We start from the raw sequence: 22,098 nt of genomic DNA, 5'->3' as shown, positions 1-22,098 counted from the left end.
GGACAACAAGTGTTATCAAATTATGTCAAAAACTGAAAAAAACATACACACACACACACACACACACACACACACACACACACACACATATATATATATATATATATATATATATATATATATATATATATATATGTATGTATATATATGTGAAGCCAGGTTTTGGACCTGCATGCATTATTGAGCACTAGTCCTGCATGTTTACTGTAATGCTATTTGAGAAAACGTCTCCAGCCTGAAATATTCATCCCCTTTAGAGCTGCTGGGGCTTCCAGCTCTGACTTGTGTGCAGAGTATACATGATTTCAAGCAGATGAATCTGCTCAGATTTCTCTGCACCCAAAGCAAACACACAGTTCAGCACTGTGCAACAATCTGAGAAAAAGATATGTACAGTCATTTGTTTAGGCAGTGGGTGGCCAACATTACAATCAATACGAAGCAATTTGTGTCTGAATCAGTTTCCCGAACAGGGATAAAGCTTAGCCCTGGACTACAGCGTCATTCTGAAAGGAGGTTCTCTACTGAAAGAAAAGCGTATCTGTCACAGCTATTTCAATTCTCTTTTCAGAAGGCACTGTTTCTCATCTTTTTATTCAGCTTTAATTCATGATTTTATATCAGTCAGATGGGAAAACAGCAGCAGCAGCTCTATTTCATGGTTCTGAAAGAAAAAAGGAGTTCAGAACTGTTACGAGCTTCAAATAAAACATAGAATATCTTTTACAAGGTTCTCATGTTTGTGCTTATGTCTAGAATTGGCAACAAATGTGCATCACCATCCAAAAAGAGTGCTAGAAGAATTAGCATTAGTATAGATGAGGCCAGGCTTTAATAGTCACTGATTGCCACTGTATTACACTGTACTGTACAATTTGTTTTCTCATATCTCAAGAGCACCACACGCTGCATCCGAAAAGCCACTAGCATTGTGACTGACCCCCACACGCCCCTCACATCAACTGTTCTCTCTTCTGCCATCTGGAAGAAAGTACCGCAGCACTCGGGCCTTCACAGCCAGACTAGGCAACAGTTTCTTTCCACAAGCCATCGGATTCCTCACCTTCCATGGACTGAATTGAAGGGAACCCACATGGACCCACACCACACACACATAACAGTATGGGGCCCATGTCTGGAACACTGTATTTAAATATAGTTACCAGTGCTGGACAGTAACTGAGTAACTGAGTAACTGAGTAAATGTAATTAGTTTCTGTACTTTAGTATTTTTGGTGTATCTGTACTGAAGTTTCTCCGTTACTGGGTGACTTTTTCCTTTCACTCCACTACATTTCAGATTCTGAGAAATCTGTCGTTCCTTTTGGTTTCTGTGTGTATAAAAACGTCACATGTCAAAACGAAAGAAGCGCAAAGCCAGAGCACCAATCAGGGCCCAGCGGTCACTTTGTTTACAGCTGGTTTTGACCTGTTGGTCATACCGACCCAGTGCAGCACGCGGTTCAACGTCAGCGCAGCAGCGTAAAACTTTGGGAGAGTCTGTTCAACATAAATGATGAACTAACCTAACTTTGTGTAAATAGAGCTCAATATAGAAATATGTCCACATATGCAGTCGAGACTGACGCGGCTTTTTTCTGAATTTCTACAAACACCATTTCATTTTATAGTAAATGAGTTTGGGCTGGTTTATGTTTATGAACAGACGCCTACAGATCAACATAGTAAAGGAGCTCATCTGTGATCCTGAGTTTAAAGCCTGTTTTTATTCAACTTAAACTTGGAACTAAGTTGTAAATAAATCTGAAACTGAAACTTTTTTTATGAAGCCAGTCTGGTTATAAAAATGATAACAGGACCAGATCAGAGCCAGAATTACTCTTTTAGTACTTTTACTTTATACTTAAGTACATTTGAAGGTAAATACTTTAGTACTTTTACTCAAGTGGAGGTCTAAAGGGAGGAACTTCTACTTTACTGGAGGAATATTTTACCTTGGGGGTCTCTACTTTAACTCCAGTACATGATCTGTGTACTTCATCCACCTCTGAGAGTTACAGCATTTCGCTGAAACACTTCACTTGATATGACTGCAGATCTGAATGGCTGCATTTTTGCACCTTTACCTTCTCTTTAACAATGCTACATCCTCCTTTGCACAGCTCCACATACTCTCAGTACTGTGCACTGCCTGTGTTCTGGTTTGTATTTAGTGTAAATCTTTCATGTTTATTTTTTATACCGTATTGTCTGCACTGTGTATATTGTATTGTTTTGCACTTGTGTTCCTGTGTTGGTCCTGGAGGAATGACTCGAGTTTATTACTTGTGTTTATTGCTTGTAAAGCACTTAGAAAACTTTGTCCTGCTTTAATCACAGTTACATTCCACTTCTAACTCAATCTAATTTCATGAATATACTGTAATTCCAGGTTACAGTCATCAGTGAAGCATCCCATCGCTGTGGCCGAGCAAAAGTTACAATCAATCAATGGCACGAATGCATCAGTAGAGGGCAGCAGCTCTTCAGTTTGTGTCCCACAAGCACGGCCTATTCATCAGCTCCATGGAAGCCTTGGTGCTTATTGTTTCCCCACTTAAGCACATCAGCTAACTACGGAGCCCATTCTGCATCAAATTAGTCATGTTAGAAAATGGCACAGCTTTGTAGTTGGCCTGTAATTGGTTCTGTAATAATAACCCATTGTATGCTTGCCTGTTTGGACAAGCGCCGTCTACTCTACCTGAAAAAGACATTTGGCTCATTCTCTGTACGTTTCCAAAGAGAATTTGGACGTAGATAATGATCTGGCTTCAGCTCCCAAATTCCTACATTGTCCCATGTGAGAACAGTAAAAATGGACTTACCTGAACAACAACATACTGTGTAGAACCGCATGGCGAAGCTAATTGTGTAGCAGTGTACACGGCAGAAATCTTCACACCCTGAGCAAATAATTTATTTCTTTACTACCTGCCAGAGAGAGTTGTGACATTCATTTCTTGCCATGTTGCCTACCTCTATTTGTAACACCGAACATTTAATTTGACTTCATGTAAACAAAATTTATAGCTACAAACATAGGTGCATTCCTGAGATCCTGCTGGTGTGGGTTTCTTCTGTTTCAGTGATGCTGCCTCTTTAGTCTGTCAAACACAGCTCTATAATGCCCTGTGGATACCCTGTGTGCCATTTAATGTGCAAACTAATCAATAAGCCTATTGCTCAGTCAAGTACCCAGCAACTACACATCCAAAAACAAAGACGGAGTGCAGTCATTCTGGATGCTGAAGTACAATAATCAGAAGCAGAGAGCTGGTGTTGAGTCTAGTTTACAATGTTGTAACCCCTTTTAACCCCAAATGTAGCTGAGAAATGGACTGGCGACCTGTCCAGGGTGTATCCTGCCTTCTGCCCGATGACCGCTGGGATAGGCTCCAGCACCCCCCCACGACCCTGAGGGAGAAGTGGCTTAGAGAATGGATGGATGGATGTAGCTGACCAGCAAAGATGCTCTTGCCCATTCAGTCAAAAGAACATTTGTAAGATCAGGCGCTGATGTTGGAGGAGAAGAAACAATGCTGCCAGTCATCCCAAAGGTGCTCAGTAGGGTTGAGGTCAAGCCTTGGTGCAGGCCACTGGACACTCAAAGTTTATTTATATAGTGTTTTTTGAAACAGGTGTTGTCACAAAGCAGCTTCACAGAACAATCTGGGTCCAAGCCCGCATGGGTGTCACCAATGGCTACATTGGCAAGGAAAAACTCCCTAAGAGCAAAAGGAAGAAGCCTTGAGAGGAACCAAGACTCAAAAGGGGAACCCATCCTCCTTTGGTTGACACCGAATAGGAAACAGCGTTTGTATAAAATAGTAGAAACAGGTGGAGCAACGGTTAATTAGATAGGCTGAGTTTATGAGCAGCATCATCATCAGCAGGGTCAGTTCACATAGGTGAGGTTTACATAGATTTGTACAGCATGAAAGTCCATGGTAAACGCATTAAACTCATCTAACCATGTCTTTAAGGAGCTCGCTTTGTGCACAGGGGCTCAGTCATGCTGGAACAGGAGAAGGTCCTCCCCAAACTGTTCCCACAAAGTTGGAAACATAAAATGGTCTAAAATGTCTTTGTATGCTGTAGCATTAACATCACCCTTCACTGGAACCAAGAGGCCTAAAACCCTGAAAAAGAGCCCCAGCCCATTATCCCTCCTCCACCAAACTTTACAGTTGGCACTATGTGTTCCAGTAGGTGGGGTTCTCCTGGACTCTGCTAGAAACAAATTTGTCAGACTGCCAGATAGTGAAGTGTGAGTCATCACTCCAGAAAACGCTGCTCCAGAGTCCAGTTGATGCTTGGCATCGTGCATGCCAACCTTAAGCTTTTACGCTGCTGTCGGCTATACAAACTCATTTCGTGAAACATAGTTTAGAATTCTCTCTAGTCTAATAGACGGTGATGTCATTTTAAACCTTTATAACAGAAGTAGCTGAATTCACCGTTTGTTTTTCTACTAAAAAGTCGACCCGTTTTCCCACAAATCTGGGCTATAAACTATACTTTACCTGCTTTATTGTATTTGTGTTTTTTCATAACAAAAACCCCATCAAATAAAAAATAAATAAATAAATAAAATAAAATTTTTAAAAAAAGGAGAAAAAAAAAAAAAAATAATAGATACACATACATATAAAATAAATAAATAATGGTCACAATACCTATCCTGTAACTACCCAATCACAACAGATGGTGCCGGCTACATAAAACAGTCAGAGGTCCATAAGTGGTTTCCATATTTTCTGAAAAATGTCTCCTTTATCTTTTAAGCAGTAAGTAAGTTGTTCCAATCGCAATGTTTCATTCATCGTTTTTTTGAACAGACTGAGTGTTGGAGGCCTTTGTTGATTCCAGTTGAGCAACATGCACTTCTTTGCTGTGTGTGATATTAAGCCAATCCTCTTAACAGTTGTGGGATCCAATGTCCTGTCCAGATCGGTACCAAATAGGTACCATATAGGTGCAAAACGTATTGGGATTTCCAAAACCTTAACAGTTAAATCATGTCTCTCTCTCCAAAAATGTTTTAATGCCCCACAAAACCAAAAAACATGAATAAATGACCCTAAGCACATTTTACAGCGATGACATCTGGGGATGAGTTAGGGTATATTTTGTTTAAACGAACTGGGGTGAGGAACATCCTGTGTAAGAATTTATAGTTCTGTTCAATTATTTTGTTGCTAGACAATGAGATAAAGACATTCTGACAGATATCCCATTGTTCATCACTGAGAACACATCCCAAATCTTTCTGCCACACACTCTTCAGTGACGTCAAAGAGGAACTATGATTATCTAACAAGGTACTATAGAGTAGGGAAATTTTTCCTTTCAATGGTGTGGAACTTTCCAAAATCTCCTCCAAGCCGGACAGCCCCAAAGACAGACGCCCATTCCTCTCCAGTGTAGTAATTAAGTGCCGAATTTGTAGGTATTTATAAAAATCCTGTTTCGGAATTTTAAACTCCAATTTTAAATCTGAAAAAGATTTAAGGGAGCCGTCACTAAACAAGTTCTGAAACTTGTATATACCATATTCTTTCCAGTTAGTGAATAGGGACTTACCGACTGAAGGCGGCAAATCCGGATTGGAGGATATCGGAGCTAACAAAGATATTTTTCCAAAAGAACCACAGAACTTCTTTACATCTTGCCAAGCCTGCAAAATATTATAAATTACAAATGTTCTTGGCACTGAATGTAATACATCTATATTAGTAATGAATGGTAGGCAATCCAGAGGGGTAGGAAAACAGAGTTCTCCCTCAATATCTGTCCAGCGAGCAGATCCACGGTTCTGTAACCAGCCAATCAAACCCTTCACCTGAGCAGCCCAATAGTATAACTGTAAATCCGGAAGTCCCAATCCCCCTTTTGCTTTGGATTTGGTTAAAGTTTTTAGAGCTATTCTAGGTCGGGATTTCTTCCAGATAAAAGAGCTTATCAGTTTATTTATGGATCTAAAAAAAATCTTATCCAAGTAACAAGGCAATGACTGAAATAAATAACAAAGTGGTGGTAGGACATTCATTTTTATCACATTGATTCGTCCAAGGAATGAGATGGGAAGCAGATGCCAGTGTTCAAATTCCTCCTTGATTCTCTGAAGTAATGGGGTATAGTTTATATGAGATAAGCCTTTAAGCTTAGGGGACACATTCACACCCAGATACTTAAATCCTTCCTGTGCCCAAGCAAAGGGTGATGTACTCTTGAGTTCACTAGATACTGGGGAACTTAATAAACATGCGTTGGATTTTGTTAAATCAACTTTATAACCTGATATCTTTCCAAATGTATTTATAAGATCCAATACTGCTGGGATTGATTGCTCTGGGCTGGTCAGGAACAGCATAATATCATCTGCATACAATGATATCCTGTTGTCCATCTTTCCAATAGTAATTCCTGAAATTTGTCCACTAGTCCGTATGGCCGCTGCAAATGGTTCGACTGCCAAGTTAAATTGTAAAAAATGATTTTTATGAAATAATAGAAAGAGCGTCTAAGATTTTGGGGTGTCAGCGGTAAATTGTAAGCATTTAGCGACATGTATGATCGTAAAACGCATGTTCTGTTAATCTGAGGGAGCTTTTACCAAATAAATTTGTTTCATGCAGTTACTGAGCAATTTGCCTTACGATTTGGCCACGTAAATTCAGACGGACCAACCAGAATGTGCCCTGGTGAATAAGAGGTTAAACTGACACCCAGGTTGAACCCTGCACCAGAACACCTCATCTCACTAATTAGCTTGCCTTCATTACTGAGGAAGCCTCATTAGTGAAAACAGCGGTGCTGTCGGTCTCAGAGCCAACAGGCCTGCAGGGCTACAGGACGCATCACTTTGGAAAATTTGTGCACCTGGTCTGGTTCTGCCTATTAAGTCTTACTGGATCTCTCTGTAAGGTTCCACTGAAGGGTTTGTATGGCAGAGAGGCTTTAAAGGTCCACTTCATTCGTTTTTATGAAGAGTTTCAAAAGCAGAAAGGATTTATTGATCACGACATGGCAATTACAGCAACGGGCAGTGGCCTTGTTTAATAATCATGTTCAAATAAGATCAGGGGTCCGTCACTGGTATGCAAATAATATCTGGAGTGCTTCATGACATTCATCAAACAGTGACACAAAATTTAGAGATATTGAAGATCCACTTTCTTTGCTGGAACGTCGCATGACCTGTGCTGGGTCTTTGTACAGATCAACAAATATTTCATAGTTCATAGCTTGAAGCTGAACTATGGATACTACTAGAGGAGCCTGTTCGTTCTTGAAAGAATACCTGTTTGCACACTCTTTAAAAAGAAGGTTCTGCAAGGGTTCTAACCATGAAGGCTCAAGAAACCCTTTGCATCGACTAAAGGGTTCTTTGCATAATGAAAGAGCTCTTCAGGTTAATGGAGAATGTGCTGTGGATGGTTCTATGCAGAGCCTTATTGGAAATGGTTCTATATAGCACCGAAAAGGATTTTTCTATTGTTACAAGCTTGACATGATTACAATAGCAGAACCTTTTTGGGGTGATATGTAGAACCCTTTTGAAACAAGGGTTCTATATTGAACCACCTACTGTACATTCTTCATCAATCTGAAGAACCCTTTAATCATGCAACGGGTCACTTGAGCACTCATGCTTCTATAGAGAACCATTTTCCTTAGAGAACCCACGAAGAACCATCTTTTTAAAAGAGTGCAGTTTTGAAAAACTGGAAAAAAAAAACTTTTAATCTTCAGAAAAGAGGATATTGTTGATTACAGTAATATACGGCTGTCTTATAAACATACACTGTTGTGCAGCCTTTAAAAATACAGTACAGTTACTGTAAACAAACATTGCGGTATGTGTGCTTTAAATATTAATTACAGTAACAAACTGGCAATTTGTCCGGTAGGTTACTGGAAATTTGCCTAGAACTGCTTTTTACGGTGTATATAAATCAACTGGAAAGCACAAAGTACTTTATTTAGAAAGAAATGACCAAACGCCAATTACTGTAAACATCATTTAACCCTTAGAGACCCAAACCAGTCTTTTGCCACCTTTATATCTAAGCTTATTACGCATGGAATGCAGTAACATAATTTTACATTTTTTATGATATAAAAAGAAAAAAAACATAACCTCTTTCGCTGTGGGACAAAAAAACAATCTACCCATGCTTCTACCAGGTCAGATTTGTTGGCCCTCACTAGCAGCACAGCGGGAAACGCATTGGTTAATTGGTTAAAACACTCTCCGGCCATACGCCAGCATATCTTCCTTCAGTGAAGTCTGTAAACAATGGTAATTATCAGACTCGCTCCACTGGTTGGATCACATGTCAGGTAGCGAGTGTTTTCACTGAACTGGGAAAATCTGCCGTCAGTTATAGAGCAGCAGGGGGCTGGACCCTCACTACAGGAAACACGGTGGCGTCACTCACTTTACCACCTCCACGCTGCCTGACACTGATTTACCTGATTTTTTTACCATTATTGTCTTATTTGCATGATTTTATGATTTATTTGTTTGTTTATTTATTACTCACATTCTCATTCTTACGTTTGGGGCAGTCGTGGGCTGGAGGTTAGGGAACTGGCCCTGTGACTGGAGGGTTGTTGGTTCGATCCCCAGCACTGACAGTCCATGACTGAGATGCCCTTGAGCAAGACACCTAACCCCCAACTGCTCCCTGAGCGCCATGGATAGGGCTACCCACCGCTCTGGTGTGCTCACTGCCCCCTAGTGTGTGTATGTGGTGTTTCACTACTAATGATACTACTAATAATACTACTACTACTACTACTACTAATAATAATAATAATATCCTGCCTTCCGCCCGATGACTGCTGGGATAGGCTCCAGGACCCCCCCGCGACCCTGACGGAGAAGCGGCTTAGAAAATGGATGGATGGATAATAATAATAATAATAACACTCAATGGTTCAGAGATATGAGAGTCACCGGCTTTGCTGAGGCTAATGATGACGAGTCCTAAATACAAGCCACCTCAGAGAGAAAAACGAGGGCTACAACTGAAACATGACGGCTCCTCTAATCACGGTTGCACTCCGCTGCCGCGTGGAGGACTGTTTGTGTTCGTCACTTGAAAGCTGTTTTTGGGTGAATGGATTTGTTCTGCTGAAGCAGAAGCCAAAGCAAACAGCTAGTTCATTTAAGCTGATCTGCTTTTGCTGTCCTGCCAAGGCAAACCCGAGAAGCACATCAGCAGTGTTAGACTGTTTTCCCTGCTCTAACATGCTCGATTCAAAATAGGACAAGCTTCCCACTGCAGGGCTGATTCCATATTACAAGTGGCCAAGTCTGATTCGGATGGTCAGACTGTAGTTGCATCTATCTGCACAGGTTGCTGTTGTAACAATATGGGGCCAAAACCTAGTAAAGCTGACCACAGTAACCAGCTAACAGAGCACTCTTGCAATATTTAACAGCAGCGCTTCAAGTTTTATTAAACCACAACATGAACAGAATGTGACATCCGTGTAGGTCAAGATGAGCCGTTATTGTCCTTTCAACAAAAGTCACAGCACCTTGGGAGCCAGATTATACGCCCATTTTACTGAAGTAAAATTTTAATCATCTTGACAGCAACTATGTCTCAGTATGTGCTAATGTACTTGTATAGGCTAAAAAATATAATATAAACTAAAACACAGACTGACTTTGCTCTGCTTTAAGCTTTAGCTCAGCTATAGCTGCTTTTCTCGCATCTCCAGCAGGAAACTTTTCCACAAAAGTAGAAAAGTTTCTTGTAAAATGTCTCTTAATGTTCGACTTTTTACGAGGCTGAAGGGCTGAAGTGGCTTCTCATTGGCCAGCTTATTGTTCGAATTTTTCTGTTCCACCTTAAATGGTGCTTGAGACACCAGAATGCAAATTTAGGACATTATGCTGTCCTTTATGCTAAATTAAACCGCTCAAATGCAAATTTGGGGAAAGGTCAGTGATAAATAGCTTTAAGCATTGTTTTGTCAAGAAATCTTAATACATAATATTATATTACTTGTTGTACCACTTCTTGTTTTCTTCTCAAACTCATGTTGAAAACATTATTTAAAAATACCTCTAAAGTTTAGTTTTATGACTGTGGACAGTAACTGAGTAAAAGAACTGCCCCGCCTCCAACTGCATGACACTCGAATACGAACAGTGAGGACAGCTGAAAAGATCATCGGGGTCTTTCTACCGTCGGTCACTGGCATTTACACCACACGCTGCATCCGAAAAGCCACTAGCATTGTGACTGACCCCCACACGCCCCTCACATCAACTGTTCTCTCTTCTGCCATCTGGAAGAAAGTACCGCAGCACTCGGGCCTTCACAGCCAGACTAGGCAACAGTCTCTTTCCACAAGCCATCGGATTCCTCACCTTTCATGGACTGAATTGAAGGGAACCCACATGGACCCACACCACACATACATAACAGTATGGGGCCCATGTCTGGAACACTGTATTTAAATATAGTTACCAGTGCTGGACAGTAACTGAGTAACTGAGTAACTGAGTAAATGTAATTAGTTTCTGTACTTTAGTATTTTTGGTGTATCTGTACTGAAGTTTCTTCATTCTGGGCGACTTTTTCCTTTCACTCCACTACATTTCAGAGTCTAATATCCGACTTTTTCCTCCTACATTCTGAGAAATCTGTCGTTCCTTTTGGTTTCTGTGTGTATAAAAACGTAACATGTTAAAACGAAAGAAGCGCAAAGCCAGAGCACCAATCAGGGCCCAGCGGTCACTTTGTTTAGAGCTGGTTTTGACCTGTCGGTCATACCGACCCAGTGCAGCACGCGGTTCAACGTCAGCGCAGCAGCGTAAAACTTTGGGAGAATCTGTTCAACATAAATGATGAACTAACCTAACTTTGTGTAAATAGAGCTCAATATAGAAATATGTCCACATATGCAGTCGAGACTGACGCGGCTTTTTTCTGAATTTCTACAAACACCATTTCATTTTATAGTAAATGAGTTTGGGCTGGTTTATGTTTATGAACAGACGCCTACAGATCAACATAGTAAAGGAGCTCATCTGTGATCCTGAGTTTAAAGCCAGTTTTTATTCAACTTAAACTTGGAACTAAGTTGTAAATAAATCTGAAACTGAAACTTTGCTTGTGTGTAAAAAGTGATTTCAGAGCCACTCGGTTCTCCCTGATGGAAACTACATACATCAGCACATACTGAGACATGTTTATAGCCAAGATGGACTTAAAATGTTGTGGCTTCCAAGGTGGTTTGACTTTTGTTGAAAGGACAAAATGACTATTAACATTTAGGTTGCAACCTTTGTACTAGGAGAAGTAATACCTCATGAAGAATCTACTCTAAAGCCTGGGCTTATAAACTAAACTGGGACTAGTCACATGACAAACAGAGCAGGTGAAAGAGATCAGGATTCAGGCGACTGAGAACTGTGATTAGTGGATTGCGGTGGTTCCGCAGTCATGTGATCTCCCAGGGGCTTCTGGGAAATGAAGTCCTTGGGTGAGTCTGAGTTGGTAGGAGTAAGCACTGTGTGTACTGTAAGAGAGCTGCCTTTATGATGGATGGAGTTAATAAACAAGTCTTCTAGAAGACACAGTCTGTGCATCTTTGTCCAGTACTTGACAGTAAGCTTTTTCTTGGATTTTCCTAGAAATTTAATCCAAATTTGACTTGTCTGAAGGCCAAAATCACTTGTCCAGACAAAGCATCAATAAGAACATTTACAAATGGCTGCTGTGAGTTTATTTATTCAGTATGAAAGAGAGAGAGAGAGAGAGAGAGAGAGAGAGGTCCACAGAAGAGATCTGATGTCTGCTTAGATCCACTGCAGTAAAAAGCTACACTATATTGCCAAAAGAATAGGACAGCACCTGGGCAACAAGTCCAGTCGTGAAATTTCCTCACTACTAAATATTCCACAGTCAACTGTCAGTGGGATTATAACAAAGTGGAAGTGATTGGGAACGACAGCAACTCAGCCACAAAGTGGTCGGCCACGTAAAATGGCAGAGCGGGGTCAGCGGATGCTGAGGGACATAGTGCGCAGAGGTCACCAACTTTCTGCAGAGTCAATCACTACAGACCTCCAAACTTCATGTGGCCTTCAGATCAGCTCAAGAACAGCGTAGAGAGCTTCATGGAATGGGTTGCCATGGCCGAGCAGCTGCATCCAAGCCTTACATCACCAAGCACAATGCAAAGCATTGAATGCAGTGGTGTAAAGCGCCGCCACTGGACTCTAGAGCAGTGGAGACGTGTCCTCTGGAGTGACCAATCACGCTTCTCCGTCTGGCAATCTGATGGATGAGTCTGGTTTTGGTGGTTGACAGGAGAACGGTACTTGTTTGACTGCATTGTACCAAGTGTAAAGTTTGGTGGAGGGGGAATAATGGCGGTGACATAAAGAGCAATATTTGGGTGTGAAAGCCAACATTTCATAACTCACACAGTGTGTTCAGCACACTGAGGTTCAGCCTGAGGATTTTCCAAGGTTTGATCTTGTAGATGTTTAATATTGACCGTGATGGGCTGTTGATGGGCTGTTGTTGGCAATTTTAAGCTCTTTACCTGAGTGATCTATGTTAGATAGAATGTTAGAATGTTCATTATCACACTTAAAAGAAACTTGTTTCATTCCGTGGCTTTGTATAACCTCGAAACAGAAAGTGACCATTGGAGTTATCCACTTTTGTCCCCAACACCCCCCCCCCACACCCCCCCCAAAACAACCAAAGGCAGTTTGATTGGTTATTAACTGGAATTCACAATTTAAAAAAATTATATAAGAAAATTCATCAATATGGACATCTCTGTGTTTACTAATGAACTCACTTTTTCGCAGCACCGTCAATCTTATACTTTGCCAGACTATTGCTTTAAAGACCCAGAGAACCTAAATCTGTGCTTTCTTTCAAATTAGGTTAGCAAACGGCAACAGTAACATATGATGTCACCAATAAATGATCGATATATTTCACCTTATTTCTCCCCTCTCAGTGTAAACTGGGCAGTCCTAAACTTGAGTAAAGCGCCCATAGGCATTCCCCTGACCAATCACAAGGCTGTGTTTCTGGCCCCGCCCACACAAAACAGTTTCAGAGTCGAAGAAACCAGCATAACCAAAACAAGCAATCATGCTGTCCGCAAGTCTTTCACGCGTTCTGTCATCTGTCCATATGTGCATCTGACATTTAAATGGCAGGATTTTGGGCTCAAAGGATGAAGAATCTCTGTTTTAGTGCGTATAGCATAATTTTGTATTAACATGTAAATATTGATTGTGTTAACACATAAAATATGTGGGTGTTGATGTGTTATAACGTGTAAAGATGCCTATTTTTAGTACTTGAATTTTGTTGCCTTTGGGAATCACGGTGCTTTACCGCCACTTACCGGTGTAGCCAAATAATTTAGAAAATCTGGTTTTTAATTTATTTTAAAACATTCTGAACGATGGACTCCGGTAGAATTTTTTTCCGAGCATAAATGGACTGAATTGTTGAACAGTTTAAAGTGTGAGCAAGTTTTGTCGAATCTCTAAAAGTGCCATTGCCGTTCAAAAGAAAGTTACGCAAAGTCCATTTTGAAAACACGATTCCTCCGATTGTTCCCGGTCCACTCCCTCTAAAAGTTTGAGGTTTTTGGCTCCTCCTTAAAGGGGATGTTACTCTTTCATCATTTTCTCCTGTCTGATGAGGGAGGCTCAGCACTCAGCTCACTATATCATGAACAATGGAACTGACGGAGCTACGTAAACATAGGCTCTAAGTTTCGTTGTTGGTTGTAATGTGTGAAGTATTGTGAATATGCATGTGTGTCTGGATTGGAGGCCTCCCATTGGATCCTTAAATATTTGTAAACTTGTATGTTGGTCACATGGTCATGACTAAAATTTTATATATTAAAGCTCAAGATGTATTAATGTGCACGTTTGAGGCCACATTTTAAAGCTGGATAATGATTTTCATTCTATATGAGGGGCAGAGCAGCTCCAGGAGTGTTGGATAGAGAGCGGTCAATCAAGTTGCCTATTAGCCACGCCCACACAGTTCTCAGACAGGTCTGATCAGCATTTTTAAGCCATGTTTTATCAAATGCACACCTTATATTTTCATCCAAGCTTTGCTGGATGTTTAATGTAACACTCAAGTTCAGTTTCACACAATCATTTTTAACCTATTACGCTCCACTGGGGCTTTAAGGCTAAAGCGTTCCAGCCATGTGTCAAGCGTTGTGACCTTAATTCGCATTGAGCGACGCTCTGCTGCACGGATGTAATGCCATGCCTGGCTACAGAGCTCAGAGTACAGTAGAGATCCAATCTCGGGCGGTGAGTTTTTCCACACGGTCAGCCACTCCAACACCAGCACGCACTGCTCTAGCTGCACTCCGCTACGCTCGGATGAACATTTGTGCTGCAGCTCTGATCTTTTTAGCTCCACACATGTGACGGGCCAGATGCAGGCTTTTCACAGGCAAAGCATCTCCACTGCAGCTCACATGCAGATCTAGCCAACCTGTTTTAGACGTTAAGTGCAGTGCTCTCTTAGAGCCTACGTGACTAAAATGGACAGATTTAGAAGACGAGACCAATCATCTGGAAACACCAGCGTGCTTCTCCTATGCAATAGCATTTTTGGTGTCATTTATTGTATCACTGTATGTAATGTATACTTATATAATTGAGGAACAGATGGTGTCATATATGTTTTGTTTCATATCCTGGTGATGTTATATATCCAGTCGCACACAAGCTCCTGCGCTTAATCTGCAGTAAGTGGAGGCCAGTGATATAATTCACACTGAATGGAGGTCAGTGGTAATGTAACTGTAAAGCTTTTCTCTAATGTCAGTGTGACTCAGATCAGTTCTAAGAAGGTCATGGCTTTAGCTCACTGTTGTTTTAACAGTGGCAATGTGGAATAAAAGTCTGTAATAAAAAAACAAAACTCATTAAAAAAAAAAAGAAAACAAATCCCACCTCTGCATTGCTATTTTCTGGCACCCCTATGGAATTTCCATTAGTGTGTTAGCACTAAGATAATGCTGGTGCACATGGACACTATTTTGGCCATTGTAGATTAAGCTCAGACATTTGAGGCTTGTAAAAGGCATTCTGTATGTTTTATCTGGAGACTTTAACGTATATTTTGACCTTCAGGTTTACAGAGACTCAGTAAAGACAGTAAAGAGCCCATAGAACTGCTGCCACTGTTCTCCATTCCTAACAACTGACTGAAACCTTGTTAGACGGCTCGCCTTCAGAATCAGTGATGTATCTAGACTATCCAGAAGGCTTAGAGGGACATTTATCTTCATAAAATTGGTCCCTCCCATTGTAGACCAAAACCTGATTGATTCCACTATAAGCTCTTAATTATGTTGGTAGTTAATCTAATATTAGGCCTTCAGTTCAGCTCCTGAAGACCTAACCAATGGGAGTGTAGTGCTGTGACTAACAGGCAGTATTGCTTCATGTGTAGTTGTGGGCTGTTTCATTTTACCCTGATATTCATTTTCTCTTGGAAATGTAAGTGTGTAAAAGTACAAATGTTTAGTTTTAATAATACTTGAGTAAAATACCAACTTTCCAAAATACTATAGTGTAGTGTAGTGTGTAACACCTCTGCCTACCATGCTGTAGACTGGGGTTCAATCCCCGCCTCCATAAACACCCTACACTATACCAGTAAGAGTCCTTGGGCAAGACTCCTAACACTACCTACCTGTCAGTCGCTCTGGATAAGAGCATCTGCCAAATGCTTTATATTCACTGTCTCTAATAACTGTGTAGTTACATGTGAATAACATACGCAACAACAAAGTAACTAGTAATGTTACAGATGTATTGCATATGTTTACCTTCTGTAATTACACATGTGCATCTTAATAGTTGTGGCAGCCTGTTCTCTCTCATGTAATTACACAATTGTAATAACATAACATGTAATTACACTGTAATCAGACTGGAGCAGCGGTTTTGTTAAGCAGTGAAAGGACGTGTGTAATAACTGACATTAAGACATTATTAACACTGCATCTGCCAGCTGTCCTGGAGAAGATACACCTGTGTAATTACATAGGCTGCACTTCTGCAACCCATCTGTAACACTGCCTAAATCATCAGTAGTTACATTGTTGTTGCATATGTTATTCATGTGTAACTACACAGTTATTACCAACACTTAATCTAAAGCAGGACAAGGAAGTCTATATGAGGTGATGCTAATTGGTGGGGTGTGATCTTCCCTTACTCGTTGGCTCGCAACTCCAGGGCTAAACTAAATAAGCAAACTGCAGACACCAGGCGTGTGTGGGCTGATTGACTACATATGACTTAAGGGGGGTGAAACTGTAAATTTGCTCAAACTGCCACTTTAAGGGGCTCTAATGCAGTTCTTGGCAGCGTCATCCATGCAGTTGTGTAAACACAGCTTAGCTTGTGATTCGCGCAGCTACATACAGCCTCATGTTTCAGGAGGGACGAGTGTTTCCACAGATTAATGATGTCCAGCGCTGCTCTACACAGCCACATCACAGCACTCTGTCTCAGTAGGGCTGCCACCATAAGAACATTAGCATTAAAGTCATCTACAGACTTTTTAAGAGGATTTAATAAATGATGAAAATGATGAAGGCCACACAACGACAAACCATGTTGATATTTTAGAAGATTACAAAATAATTTGCCTTGGTAAGTAATTAGCTTTAAAATATATATAAAAAAAAATTCTTAACAATTAATTAGCTATTAACAACTGCTTAATAGTGGCCTAGTGAATAGAAACATATCATTTTCAAGCTTTGAAATGTTAAATGTGTTCCACTATAGCTTTTCCTCATACTTAGCTATATATTCTGGGAGCTCTTGTCCATGTTTAACAGCTCATAACCTGGAAATGGAAGTTCCACTGTATCCAGTGGATATGACAGATAGCTATAGGCCATTTCTGTTAAGCAAGATACACACTATACATGCAAAAGTATTGGGACTCCTACAGCTTTCATGACTTCCCATTCTAAATCTATAGGCATTAATATGGAGTTGCTCTTGATGGGGTTGAGGTCAGGGCTCTGTGAGGGCCAGTCAAGTTCTTCCACATCAAACTCACCCAGCCAGGCCTTTATGGACCTTGCCTTCTACACTGGGACCCAGTCATGCTGGAAAAGGCTCATCCTCAAACTGTTCCTACATATATACATACGCACTGATTAGGCATAACATTATGACCATCTCCTTGTTTTTATGCTCGTTGTCCATTTTCTCATCTCCACTTACTGTATACACTATGATGCCAAAAGTATTTGGTCGTCTGTCCACCAACCAACAATATCCAGCCAACAGCGTCCTGTGACCACTGATGAAGGACTAGAGGACGACCAACACAAACTGTGCAGCAGCAGATGAGCTGTCGTCTCTGACTTTACATCTACAGGGTGTACTGACCACTTATAGAGTGGACAGTGAGTGTTTAAAACCTCCAGCAGCACTGCTGTGTCTGATCCACTTGAACCAGCACAACACACACTAACACACCACCACCACGTCAGTGTTACTGCAGTGCTGAGAATGACCCACCACCCAAACAGGACCTGCTCTGTGAGGGTCCATGGGGGTCCTGACCACTGAAGAACAGGGTAACAGAGTATCAGAGAAACAGATGGACTACAGTCTGTAACTGTAGAACTACAGAGTGCAGCTATACAGTAAGTGGAGCTGATAAACTGGACAATGAGCGCAGAAACAAGGAGGTGGTCATAATGTCATGCCTGACTGGTGTGTGCTATTTTTGATGCTGGTTATGCGCGTGCTCGGCCGCCAGCCGCCTACAGAGCAGAGCTCCGAGAGAGCGGTGTGGGCGATGCTAATCTGCAAACACTCATTGAGAAAATACAGCTCCGTTTATGATACAGCAGCAAGGTGCTTTGCATTTATTAGAGTAGTGTAGTGTGCACTCTTACAAAACATGGTCCTTTAAGGCTTTTTAGCGAAGAGAATGGTTCTGTGTGGAACCACAAACACTAAAAGAACCATTTGCATGATTACCGTGCCCTTTGCATGGTGAAATGGTCCTTCAGACTGACAGAGAATGTGTTGTCTATGGTTCTATGTACAGCACAGGTTCTATTATTGATTACGATGTCAAGCTTGTGACAGTAGAAGAGCTCTTTTTGATGCTACATAGAACCATACACTCTCAGAAATATAGGTCCTAAACTGTCACTGGGGCAGTTCCTCTCTTTGCAATGGGGTGGTGACCCTCAAGGGTCCATCTCAGTACCTTTAGTCAGGGAACATAATTGTACCATAACCCACTGAAGTGATGTTGCACTGACTCTACACACCCCGACTCGTCTCCAGGCTTTTAGAACATCAGATTATGATAAGATACAAAACCATTCAACCCTGAACTGCTTCTCTATAGAACTCATGTGTTTTACTACAGAGAATCTGAGAGATAAGAGAGAGAGAAGAAGACTGTAGCTGTTAAAAACCTCAATGTTCTGACATCTACATTCAGTCCACAGGCTTCCCAGAAGATTAGAGGCTGTTACTGCAGCAAACAGAGGGCAAGCAGGGCTATGAGTCCCACTACGTCCTGAAGGAACCAGCTGTGAAACTCCGGACGTTTGCTGAAGACAACCTTGTGGTGGGCCTCATCACTCAACACCTCATAGTCTGCCTACAGAAAGGAAGTCAAGCAGCTGGTCACCACCTGAGACTGTGGAGACCTGAAGTCCAGTTCCACATGAGTCATATCACCAAACAACTAAGTGCAGTTCAGCCAATATAAACACATAATGTCAGCTCAGCAGCCCAGAGCCCAAGTTTTAAAGAACTCGAAGCGAAGGAAGGATGCCAGCGGTCGAGTTCAAGCAGGCAGGCAGGTTGGAAACACTGAGCTCAATGGGAACGTTCACGTTTTGAATATTTGACGTATTCGTGTAATATTTCAAGGTCAGTTCGGCTTTTAGCAAAATGCTGATTGAAAATGAATTAAACACACAGGCGTCCTCTGCCCCGCGGACGCGTTGAGACTCTTTAATACGGGTGGGCGTGGCACCCCTGACCCAGAAAACCAACACAAAAGTCCTGTCATTTGGGCAGGGGCGCGCAAACTTTTGCACAGGACGGTAGAAGGCAGAGTCAGCTGAGAGGGAAACACACTGCACCACCACTGCCGCCGCCGCCAACACAGGCCGGCGTAACGCTGACGCAGCACAGGCTGCACAGCACATGGAGAACTGCATGAGGGCATCTGCATGAAGCCAAATAATGTCCAAATAATGACATGTTCTTCAGAAATATTGATTAATATCTGAAAATAGTGACTTATTCCTCTAACATATTGATTAATATCTGAAAATAGTGACTTATTCTCTGGACATATTGATTAAAATCTGAAAATAGTGACTTATTCTCTGGGAATATTGATTAATATCTGAAAATAGTGACATTCTCTGGACATATTGATTAATATCTGAAAATAGTGACTTATTCCTCTAACATATTGATTAATATCTGAAAATAATGAATTATTTTCTGGACATATTGATTAATATCTGGAAATAATGAATTATTCTCTGGACATATTGATTAATATCTGAAAATAGTGACTTATTCTCTGGACATATTGATTAATATCTGAAAATAATTGATTGTTTTCTCGAAATACACACACACGAATAAATATGTTTATTGTCTGTAAATACTGATTTAATGTGTTACATTTATGACTCATTTTCTCGGATTGTTGAGATGCTAAATCGAAATAATAAGCTGCTACAAGTCCAGTAAGTCAGTCAGTCTTTATTTCCACTCAGTGAGTCAAAATTCTGACGCACTGCTGCCCGAAACAGCGTCCTCTACCTGTCAGAATGAGCTTCCGTCCTTTTTCACTTTCACATTTTTATGAACGGTTTGACTATATTAGGATGCAGGGTGGACGTTTACACTGGGAACAACTCAAAAGCTCTGCAGCAAAGCGGCTTCTCGTGTGGTCACCGCAGCGCGCTGGTCCGAGTCCCGGCCCCTCATCACTGGGCGCAGGCAGCCCGGGCTGAACAGGGCGGGACTCCATGAATAAGGGCACTGCAATGTCTACGGCAGAGTCCCAGCACAGACGAGGGCAGGACTCGGTGCGAGCGGCTCAGACAAGGCGGCCAGCATCGCTGCCCCTGCTTTGAATAGCAATCACTAAAAAAAGGCCAGAGCCAAAGGAACCGTCCCGCACGAGCAGAGCTCGGGACGCGGTCCACAGTTAACCAGGCGGCGGGCGTTTCAGCACCACGGCGCGGTGGACAGCTCCTCCCGCCAACGCCGGGCGCCTGCGGGGCTTTTCCACTCGCCCCCCAACCATCAGTCCCGGCACTGCAGCACAAGCCCGGCTAAAACGTCCAGAAGCCGGTCATTCAGTGGGCCAGTGGAACTGTAGCACAGTTTTTTTACTCGCACTGACTCAGCGACAGAAACGATGCCAGGTCGCCATGGCAACAAGGGATGCGAGCTGGATGCTCACTCGGCATTTTGCACATCTGCAAACTGCAGGAAAAGGATGCTTTGGGGAGGGGAGGGGAGGAGAGGGGAGGGGAGGTGGATGGGGAGGCGGGGGGCAAACAGCACCGCATATAAGCCCATCACTGACCTTTACTGGATTCAGTCCACGCCTGCGTGAAACCTGCCTGAGAAACAGCCAGTACAGCCATTTGGTCGGGACTCCTGGATGATCAGCCGCCTGTATTATGTAACAGAGTCAGTCGGCTCGCCTGGTAATCCAGCAGCGCTTAAGTAACCGAGCATCTCGCCGTTTTAAAGGCGCTCTCGAAGCAAGACGTGCGCTTTACATAAGGAGGTGACAGTCTTTCCCCCTGAACACAGGCTGTCCAATTTAGTGTAGCAGATCAAGCCTTTTATAAGCAAACGTCCCGGTTCTGTCCGCTAGAACACGAAAGAGCCCCCCATCATGAGCCATAATAGAAGCATTAAGAGCAAGAGGCATCCTGTGAACGGAGTGGGGGGGCGGGGGTGGGGGCGCCACGTGCGCTGCGCCGTGTCACCCGTGCCTTACCTGCTCTCAGGCTGAACGGTATCCTGCCCTCGCTCAGGTACGGGAGGTCGCTCTTGGACCGCCCCCTCCGGACAGGCCTGCGGTCAGCAGCGTCCTCCGGGCAGGCCGCCATAGACCCGGAGCCCCGGAGAGCCGCGGCGCTCCACTGCTGGGACACTCACTGCTGCTCCGGGCAGCCGACAGAGCGAATGAACAACAGAAGGGAGAGAGAGAGAGAGAGAGAGAGAGAGAGAGAGAGAGAGCGGACCAGACTGGCTCTCCTGCTTCCAGCCAATCAGAGCTCAGAGCCCGCCCACTTCACTAGAGAGCAGCCCAGTCTGGAGCCACACTTCGCCTAACGCCTGCTAAACCACAGAGCACTACGATTCCCCTCTAAAGCGCGTAGATAAAATAATGCTGTGGAATCTGTGGAAGTCCAGAGAGGCCATGGGGTAGTTATCATTTTCTGGACTGTTATTTTGAGATAACAAGTTCATTATCTTGTTATCTCAAGATAACAGAGTTGTTATCTTGAAACAACAAGCTATATATATTGTTATCTTGAGATAACAAAACTTCCTTCCTTGAGATAATGAGATAATGATCGTGTTATCTCAAGATAACAAAATTGTTATCTTGAGATAACAAGTTACTTATCTTGTGAGTATATGCCTGTGTGTGTATGCGTTTGTATATGTGTGTGTGTGTGTGTGTGTGTGTGAGGGTGGACAACATGGACAGGCTGCTGACTGGCTACAGCTGCTAAAGGAGAACCCTACGCTGGCCACTTGTGATATTTTAAACATCTAGTACTTTTACTTAAATTCTTATGGCTGTATTGATTTGAAAAGCTAATAATGTGAAGGGTCCACCAGACCACTGTAACAAACACATCAACACCACACAATTGTCCTTTGCATGGTGAAAGGGTTCTTCAGATTGACGGAGAATGTGCCGTATATGGCTCTATAGGGAACCTGTTTGAAAATGGTTCTACATAGCACCAAAGCATTCTGATATTGTTATGATGTTGAGC

The 22,098-nt window shown here is 42.3% G+C and overlaps 1 protein-coding gene across 2 annotated transcripts in view; it reads right to left on the bottom strand.

Annotated features, from left to right (window-relative positions):
- The window catches only part of LOC108440944 (phosphatase and actin regulator 1), a 122,649-nt gene extending 101,371 nt beyond the window's left edge, over nt 1-21,278 (bottom strand). For both annotated transcript variants that reach the window (XM_017720150.2, XM_037544407.1), the window contains exon 1: nt 21,084-21,278. In XM_017720150.2, the coding sequence (XP_017575639.1) occupies nt 21,084-21,195 (112 nt within the window). In that variant the 5' untranslated portion in view covers nt 21,196-21,278. The remainder of the gene's footprint in view (nt 1-21,083) is intronic.
- Nucleotides 21,279-22,098: the final 820 nt, after the last annotated feature.

Source organism: Pygocentrus nattereri, chromosome 2 (assembly GCF_015220715.1).
Source record: "Pygocentrus nattereri isolate fPygNat1 chromosome 2, fPygNat1.pri, whole genome shotgun sequence".
Taxonomy (NCBI): Eukaryota; Metazoa; Chordata; class Actinopteri; order Characiformes; family Serrasalmidae; genus Pygocentrus; species Pygocentrus nattereri.
The sequence above is the reverse complement of the archived record's forward strand: the minus strand, read 5'-3'. Positions and strand labels throughout refer to the sequence as shown.